This window comes from Neopsephotus bourkii, unplaced genomic scaffold (assembly GCF_033783945.1).
Source record: "Neopsephotus bourkii isolate Nb327-2 ecotype Australia unplaced genomic scaffold, CSIRO-AGI_Nbou_v1 NB_998, whole genome shotgun sequence".
NCBI classification, from domain to species: Eukaryota; Metazoa; Chordata; class Aves; order Psittaciformes; family Psittacidae; genus Neopsephotus; species Neopsephotus bourkii.
The window spans coordinates 837,940-847,692 of NW_026901490.1; the positions used below are offsets into that span (position 1 = coordinate 837,940).

Here is a 9,753-nt window from a genome sequence, read left to right on the forward strand (position 1 = left end):
AAGCTGAGTGAAAATAATAGACTTACAGATACTTATTCTGTTTCTTGGGCAACTTTTGTAACCCAGGAAGATGCTGCTGCAGCTGGATCTCTACTGGTGTACAACTAACTTGGATATTTCTGCTGTGTGCTGGAGGTACATCAAGACAGACCAATCCTGTGAAGCTAATCAGCGTGTTGCATGAGACCCACATTTATAGAAAATAAACATGTCCAGTGAAGACAGGCTGAGAGAGTTGGGGTTGTTCAGCCTGGAGAAGAGAAGGCTCCAGGAGACCTTATACTAGCCTTTCACTACCCAAAGGGTAGTACCCAATGGGGCCTACAAGACAGCTGTAGCGAGGCTTTTTACAAGGGCACGTAGAGATAGGCTAATGGGTAATGGCTTTAAACTGGAAGAGGGTAGATTTAGATTAGATGTAAGGAAAAAACGCTTCACTATGAGGGTGGTGAGGCACTGGAACAGTTCCCCCCAAAATGTTGTGGCTGCCCCATCCCTGGAAATGTGCAAGGCCAGGTTGGATGGGGCTCTGAGCAACCTGGTTTAGTGGAAAATATCCCTGCCTGTGGCAGTGGGGATGGAACTAGATAATCTTTAAGTTCCCTTCCAACCCGAACTGTTCTATGATTCTATGAAAATTATTAATTTTTATGTGTTAATAGCTAATGAAATATTCACTGATATGGAGAAGAGCTTCAAAGTCATTGTACATACAAGCAATACATCTTCAGCTCTCTGATTTTCTGATTTGCTTCTTCCCTTCTGCCACTTTGCCCCAGGAATCAGCAGGCAGACACGTGACCTAGCCCATGCCACCACTGATGCAGGGGGGGCAGGCAAGCTGCAATGGTGCTCAATGGTCTTATTCTCCTCAAAGCTTCAATAAGCCTATAAGTAATAAAGCATAGTAAAGTCCTGTTTAAATGAAAAGTCTGGTCATCTTTTCTTTGAATATATAGATTTGAAATATATAGAGATTTTCTGAAGTGTGCGCAAGTGAGACATGAGGTGAAACCCTCCCCTAGTACTCTTAGCACACAACTACCTTACAGACAGGTCTACACCAAATTTACACCAGTAGCCAAAGCTGGCAGGGAGAGTGAAATATACAGAGTTTTGTTACTAGACATGATAAAGGGTCAAAACCTGTGTTTCCTCTTGGAAGTTTTCTAAAGACAGATCATACAAGTTGTATTTGAACGTGCATTGTTACATTCACCTTTACAGGGGACTCTGCAGAGAATTGGTACAAGCCAATATGAATTTCTTTTATATATGATTTATAATGTGATCAGAACCTCATTTGAAATTTAAGTTTGAGATGTGAAAACACTATTAAATGGTGGTTTAATGCTTTCTTGATTTTAGGACTCATGCAAATTAATGCATGCATGGTGGAGTGGTCATTATGGACTCTGACGCATGATTTCAGGCATGTACTAAGCTGTACAGGGTCGCATGCTCCTTTCATTCGCAGATGTTTGGCATGAAGAGCGCACCAATTTGTTTGCTAAACATCAAAGCACAATGTGTAGCAAATCATACTGTAAAGCAATGCAAAGCACTTGTTAGCAAACAAGTTTCACCTGTCACCAAGTAAGTATGTCAAATATGAATAGTTCGCTACTCATTCCTTCACTAATTTGAAACATCCCTTTTACAAGTGAGGAGGAAACCTGGAATGGAAGTGCATAAATACATGGCTATAGCACTTCATCTGAAAGGGGATTGGAGTATTGTGTGTAGGAAGGTGATGCATAATCTAACTCATCAGGCAGAAAATGGGATAAAAGCTTTCCGCTTGGTGTGTAAGAAGACAACTTGCATGCTTGGATATCAACAGTCAATGAAATTTGAGGTAAAAAAGAGTTAGTGACACATAGAGCCAGTGGTACAAAAAAGAGCTACTGCCCTAATGTAAAAGGGCAGTTGGAAAATCACATCAGGCCAAAATGTTCTTGCATTTTTAAATACATAGGTCAATTTTAATTACTGTGACAAGTGCATACAAGTCTCCCAAGCCATGCTTCCAAAGCATGTTAGTGCCCCTGGTGTAGTGGTACCAGCAATCTCTGCCAGTGTCTGCAGATAGGTCTCACCGTCTTAGGAGAGTCTACAGTTTGCCTATGTCTGGGAGACCAGCCTGGGGAAGGGAAAGAGCAAATGGCAGGTCTTGGGGAAGAGAAGCTGAAACAAAAAAGGGGGAAGAAAGGAAAAAACTTTTTCAGGAGAAAAGAAAGTCAATCTTGGAATCAGTTCCAGAAAAAAGGCAAAAATATAGATAAAAATGAGAGGAAGATATTTTTAACACGAAGAAGAGGAAAGCTAGACAGGGAAAGAAAATGGAACTGAAAAGAGTAAGAGAAGTATTGCCATCAGATTCTCCATTCCTCTGTCAGGGTTGTGGCGGGGTGGATGGGTGCTTTACAATGTCACGAAAGACAGGCACAGGACCTTGTGACAGATACAGACTGGCACAGCATGTTAATGGCTGAAAAATGGTTCAACAAACCCTTAGTCTCAACAACTCTTAGTCCCCCTTCCTTTCATCTCCATTCTCTAACAGCTGGAATCATGGCTAATATTAATAAACCTTAACTCTTACCAGCTGAAAAGACATACATATCACAATCAGAAGTGTTTCCTTCGAGATAACAAGCAAAGCAAATTTATCTTCCTGTAATTCTCCATAAATCTTTCATTAATACTTTGCTGAAATTAAATGTCATTAACCATTTTTTATTAATTGTTGTTTTGTTAAACAATGTCAAGAACAATAGCACAGACTGACTGTTGTATTACATTTATCTGTAATTTTTGCTCTCAGAAGTTCCTTAAACTCAAAGCACTAATGTCTGCAATATCTGTGTGGAAAGCACAAAGTTTTTTCCTCCTCCTATGTTTAAAGCTTCAGCTTTAAATAAAGGTCTTTTGAAAAGTCGTGGGGAAACACCTACATGATGTAACATGGTCTTTTAGGAAAATTATGCTCAGGCCTCCCATGTTAGAGTCACATTAAAATCACAAATAAGACAATTTTGCTCCGTGATGCTTAGATGCATGTTAGTTTTCCGTACTTGCTGGCCATTCGCTGAACTGTCTCACAGTTACCATCAGTGGTTACCAAGCGGTTACCAGTGGCCACCAAACAAAAATAAAAAGGTGGTTGGTACTGGGGGCCTGGGAGACTACAGCAGGTACCATGTTTCAGTCAGTAACTCAGACACCTAGAACATGGACATATGTATCTGGGGTAGCAGACTATCCTTTCTTCACAGACAATACAGAGAAACACAAATGCCTTGAGCACAAAGCACCGGACTTATTTTGGGTATCCACTTTAAGCTGTTCTGAGCTGTGTTTTAAAAATACTTGTTTCTCTCCACTGACTGTGAAAGTAATCTGGGATGGTCACCACAGATTTACATATCTACACTGATCAGATGAGTCCTCTTCTAGCGATCAAACACAATGGTTTTATGATGACTGGTGAGTGAGTTGGGTCCTCAGTGGACACAACTGGTCATCATCTCAGTTTGAATGATCTGGCTGTTTGAGGAGAAAGGCCCAGGACTGCCCAAAGGCAGAGCCTGGCGTAGCACTCCACTGTCTACCCCAGAGATGAAGGTGGTGGTGGAGGGCTCTCCTTCCAGCAGCCTTCATCTCATGCAACATGCACACCTATATCTATACACAGGCTAGCACAGGGAGACCAGCTATTCATCATGAGGCCTTAGGACCAAACGTCTCACTTTCCAGGTAGACACTGAGGCTTGACAAATTTAACTGCTGGTTTGGTCTTTGTTCAGAAAGGGAAAAATAGACAGGAAGAGTTCAGTATTATGATATGTCCTTGCTTTCAATCTGTATTGACAAAGAAGATGTTTATCTCTGTCCTTTCTTCTCCCCACAACCCTGCCTATACATCACCGAACCTGGGATCACCCAAGGAAACCAATGAGAAAAGAAGAGAATGGAACCAGTCAGGCTGAATATGCAATGACCTCACCTCAAAACAACAAAACAGTTGATAACAATGCAGTTGTATAATCCCCAAAACCCCACCGAGGCACAGGAGGTGGTAAACTTTCAAAGCACACACTTGGAGTATGCAAGGTGGGTGAAATAAGGCAACGAATGGAGTTCTGTGGCCAAGGTCTTCATTTCAGAAATAGCGCACGCATCAGTGATTCAGAAGAGTAAAGCAGGCTGCTCTACAGGCTTGCTGCTTCTCCAAAGGGAGGATAAACTTGCCCACCCAGGCTGCCTGGAGAAAAGAACTCACAAAGGCATAAGCATTGCATGCTGCATCTTGTGAAAGCTATGTCACGATGCCTCACGCTTCTTCTTCTCTTCCCCCCACTTTTAAGTGTGAATTGAGTGTCCAAAAAAAGCTGCTGAGATAGGATCTTTTGAAGAGAACATGGTCTGCCAGAGTGACAGCAGCTTACTATAAATGGGTCTGAGGGCCAAGGGTGTGAGGTGTCACCTACATGCTTCTCCAGCCTGTGCAGTTTTGTATGCTTATAATTCATTCTTATCATTCTTATTATTTCATTACTAAAAAGGGAACAAATGTTACTGTAAAGCCAATGAGCAACCAAAAATTGCATGAACTTGTGACTTACCCCAGGAAATTGATCTGTGGTGTGATGACTATGCAATTTCCATGGCTGAAGACTTTGCAGGAAAAAGAAATCAAAATGTAAGATTTTAGCAGTTAGCATTGCTATGGAAAGAGAGATATTATTAAGTGGTGCTTTGAACGCTATTACTTCATAATCATCCTCTATTTTTGCATCACATTTTTTATCTTTAAAAAGTTTTCCTTTTTGAAGTTCTACATGTTTCTCTGTGTTTGCATCATGCTGATTCCCCAGGGAAACACCTACAGGAAAGCTATTTACATCTTGACATGAGCATTTGGGCAGGATTATGTTGAAAGGACTAGTAGTGCTTTCAAGTCCTCTTCATCCACTGATTAGTGTTGTTTCCTGAAAGTGTTGAGTCTCCTGAACTGACCCACTGAAGACATTGTAGTTCTGCCTTGGAGGACCACTTCTGAGGGTCTGATAAGCTGGTTGTGCCCATGTTAACTCAGTCTCTGAGTCCCCTGGGCAGAGACTGCCATTGTGCCAAATTCAGTCTAATAGCTTAGTGTTCTACTTTCCATGATGTGGATTGCAGACTACATAAAGCAAAGCTGAATCCACCCAGATTCATTTCATGTAAGATCTCAGGTTAGACTCAGTAAATAACCCTTAAGATAAAGGCAGTGAGACTAGCCAAGATACTGGTCTTTCCACACCTCCTGAAAACTTTCCTTTTTTTCACACCTCCGTGTCTATGTCTCCATTTACCTCTGTGCTGAAAGTAGTGATGCAGTGAAAGACAGATTTCCACCCTGGCTTCTTGTCTGGATATTAAGCTTTGATACCACTCGGTCTCCATGTCTGTGAGTAACTCCCAGGCACCAAACCAGTCTCACTGCAGGATGTGGCTGCGCCCTGGCCGCCACATCCCTCAGTACTGCAACACACCGATACTTTCAGTTTTATATAAGGATGTGCCTGAACTGCAGAAACCAGACCTTGATTTTGAATGCATTCCTGTCTGTGGTTGGTCTGTTGCTGGGAGTAGGGCTTTGCCTGATGGTAGAGGAAGATGATGTTCTGCAGACCTTCCCCAGTATAGCTCCAGGATGTTCAAATCAGCAGTTTCAGCTCAGGCCCATCTGTAGTTTTCTATTACCTATTGAACAATAGGGTGTATGTAAATATAAGTATCTTTTCAATGGTAAAATGAAATGCTGCTATATACTGCTGTTGAGGAATTTATGGAGTTATTAAGTTAGCTTTTTAGTCTGTCATCACTATGTAAAAGTTTAGCTACATAGAATTATTTTTTAAAGATTAGACTTTCTTGAGAAGTGAATGAAATTACAAACGTGAAAGGGAATAAGTAACCCTTTGCCCAAGAGTATGATCATTACCTGCCATACTCACGTTGTGTGCTTGCACAAGACACAGTGGTATGTTCTTAGATCCCAAATGGGATTAAAACGACAGAATTTACACTACAAGTCTAGTATCCCAAATGTTAATTGCCTAAAGCACTAAGTCCCTAAATACTCTAACAAAAATATCACGAGTATATTTTAGGAATATATTTTAATCTATAACATTTATTTTGGTGTAGTTACTTACGTTTGCCTTTCTATTTTGTACTGCAGTTGTTTCTGCCTAAACATGGCATAGTTTGAGACTGGTTGCATGTTTGGCTGAGGGTGTAAAGTATGAGTGCAGATGAGTTTAGCATGATACGCTCAGGATTAGCACTTTCTCCTAAAGGTTGTTGATTTTAATTATTTCCTAATACAGCTTTAAAGGCATGTTCTGTAAGGCCAAAATCACAAAAGGGATTTGTAGCTCATTATGTCTATCAAAATGTGTCTGTTTTTGCAAGAAACAGTCTAAAGAGATGGTCACGGACACTGTCTGATTTTCAGTTTTGTCAATGGCAAAATGTTCTCTCTAGAGAAAACCCTGGAGCATGACATAACACAAAAAACCCCACCCCAAGTCCCATGAGGTTTTCCTCAGGAGAACATAAACAGTAAAAACTCCACGGAGATCAGGGAGGCAGAGCATTTCAAGGAGCAGCACATGAGAACTAGGATCTATTTTCAGCTCTGCCACTGATCAGCTGTTTACTAGCAAGTAATTTTGCCTCTCTGTGCCTCAATTTACCCATCCGTATAATCAAGATAAGATAAAAATACGAGCTCTGTGGCAGTATTTTGAGAGATAAAGATGTAGCTTATTTGCATAGGCAGATACACACTATCCTTATATCCAACCTGCTATTAAATAAATATATTTGGGTGCATAATCACCATAATATTTCTTAAACAAACATTCTCCAGTGTGCTTTTATAATCTGTTGGCCACAGAAGAGCAGCGGTAGACAGGCTGAAAGCTGCTCCTCTGCTTGTCCAGAGCTTTTGCTCTCAACGCTGACACAGCTGCATGGCAAATCTTGCACAGGGTAGTGTTTTTTTTGCCTTTAGATTCCTGCCCAAGTACAGTTGACTACATTGCACCAAAATGTAAGGTGATCTACGGGAAGTCACTTGGAAAAGCATACTGGAAGCAGTTGTAAGTGCTCAGAAAAGAGGGGCTAGAACAGCAGTGTCACTGAGGAATGATTTCTGAAGTTTGCTGGTGTGGTTTCAGGTTGTGTTTGACACTCTACAGACTACTTGCAAAGGTCTTCTAAAAGAGCCTTCTGTGCTTCCTTACTGAGCTATAATTAAATGCAAAGGGAAAGGAACAGGTTTGATGGATAAGGGCTTCACTAAGCAGTGACCCTGCATGTGGGGAACTAGCAATCGAAAATGCAGCTTTACAAGCATTTTGAGTTTCTTTTTAGACACCAGAATATGAGGGGTGGAAAGGTCCTGCATAGCTCTATTCACAGAATAGCCGAATCCCTAGCAGACGCAAAGGTGGCCACTTTCTATGCAGAAGCTAACTGCTCTGCTCTGACCATCTCCAGGCAGACTCAACACACTGCTGTGTTCAGTCTGAGGGTGAGCATCAACTCACAATTTCTTCTCAAGGATCGCCACTAACAGACACACACAGGGAATGCACTTTAAGGGCCTGAGCTGCAAAGTGTTGAGTTTTTTCAGCCCTTAGCAGCACCAGGAAGGTGGAGCTGAAGCCCCAGCCCTGCCACCCTTCCTAGCTCAGACCCGATACAGCGGTGTGCCCAGGAAAGCATCTGTACCTTGGATAGATGATGCAAAAACAGACATGGAAGGAAAGAGGAAAGATCTATTAAGTATAAGATATAAATATATTGATATGTATCCATACAAAGACCTAATTGTCCAGTCTTGCATGCCATATGGTCACAGCATGTGAAGCGAGTGTGGGCCTCCTGCTTCAACCAGGTCATGACCATAGATGCTGACAAACAATGGAGAATCAGGCCTATGGTAGATATGGATTTACAATACTCCCTGCCCCTGTACAAACAGAAATATATAATTTTAAACTGCAAAATACTGTGTTTAAATCGTGCATGAATGTAAATATTCTAAGATCTGCCTTCTTAACTGTGTACCACATGTACAGATGAAAATGAATATTGTTTATAGGAAATCTGTATCAGTGGTTAAATAACTAAAGAGAAAAAAATATCAGAATTAATGTTGTCATGTTTCTCAAACAAGCCATTAATGTATATTTAGTATTTAAGGATATTGCTCAATAAGTATGTTCCGTACCAAAAACTGTGTTGCATATACAGATTGTGCAGTACCCTATTTTAAAAAGGCACCATAATTAATTTTTATTTTAAATAAAAATGTACTTGTAAAAAGTTTCCTGTGTCCTGTTGGTTATGATGTTGAGAACAGTCTGCACATTGAAGAGAAATGTTGAAGGAAAGAATGGCTTCAGGGTCTTTTACTGCCCAAATTAATTCTGCTTCCTGAAATACTTTCTGTTCTGGTTTTGGAGAAGCTTGTAGCTCCTGCTCACACCTGTGTCTGGCTGGGTTTTGATTCTGTCTGGCCTAATCCTGCAGTTTTAGTCCCAGATATGTGCACTGCTGGTGCTTCGTAAGTGAAGGAGCTGCACTCGTATATTCCTGCAGCCCCCCAGAGTTTGAGAAACCCCTTATTTTTACGCCAAAAGTACTGCAAGTTTCCCTAACAACATACTCTGCTTTTAGACTGATTTATCTTTCACATTATGCTCCACACCGTGCTTTATTTTGGTACAAGAGATAATGTGCACCATTACTAACTCCCTCTATGGACTTCACCCTCGCCTTTCCACACAGTAACAAAAACAAATTATAGACCAGTCCTTAAGCAGATCAACACTGACTTGCAGTGATTAAGCCTGGATCCTTTGGTGGTTCTTCTGCTCTTCACCACTCACAGTTTTATGCCTTTACCAGAGAGGTGAAAAGCACAGTCTGTGTGAGGTCCTCTGAAGCCAAGGAGCCATCACAACATGAATCCTCCTTCCCAGCAGAACTCTTCCTTCCCCAGCCATAGAAGGAGCCTAAAGTAACTCCCCAGGGTGCACCAGGTGCCTAAGTGAGGTCAGCTCAGCTGGAGAGGGAGGGTTTTGTTTTAAATGGGGAGGCAGCTTGGTTGCCTTTAATTCTTGTGACCACTGAGAAAGAAAATGCCTCTGGAAGGCACTGCCCCCTGCTTTAGGCATCAAAGCTGCCAGGTCAACATCTGTACCTCCAGACAGCACAAGGATCTCACTTTGAAGAAGACTGCTATGACTGGGAAGAGACCGCTGGGAAACCAGTCTGCAGGAAAAGGTAGGGCACAGCCCCGGTGAAATTCAGGTTTACTGCCATTTGTCTGAGGTCTCATCATGCTTTTGTCATTGTCACAGGAATCAATGCATGTCAAAATATGACCCAAGTGCTGGTGCTGTTCAGCAGACAATGGGAGTGTATGTGCAAACCTGATTAGTCCAGAGCACAGCAGAAGAGCTCCAAACCTAAAACCAGGGTTGTGTCTTGAGCATAGCTGAAAAGATTGCTAAATAATATGAGAGACAGCATCTTGCCATGCTGAAGAGCCTGGTGTTGCTTGGTGTGCTCTTCCTCCATTGCACAATCACTGGGAACTAACATTATGATACGAAGAAAGAAATTAGATTACTGGTGTTTAATATTATTTGGAGAGGGAGCAAGAGATTTGAAATGAGAGATGCA

The 9,753-nt window shown here is 41.6% G+C and overlaps 1 protein-coding gene across 3 annotated transcripts in view; it reads left to right on the forward strand.

Annotated features, from left to right (window-relative positions):
* PRIMA1 (proline rich membrane anchor 1) overlaps window positions 1-8,391 on the forward strand; it is a 49,856-nt gene extending 41,465 nt beyond the window's left edge. Inside the window, exons 5-6 of one of the 3 annotated variants that reach the window (XR_009726475.1) lie at window positions 1,369-1,596; window positions 3,951-8,391. Coding sequence is in view for 2 of the 3 variants with exons in the window: in XM_061359899.1 (XP_061215883.1) it covers window positions 3,951-4,050 (100 nt within the window). In the remaining variant the exon portion in view is untranslated. Of the gene's footprint in view, window positions 1-1,368 lie in introns of all 3 variants that reach the window. The other 2 variants (XM_061359900.1, XM_061359899.1) reach the window with 2 other exon arrangements.
* The last annotated feature ends 1,362 nt before the right edge of the window (window positions 8,392-9,753 follow it).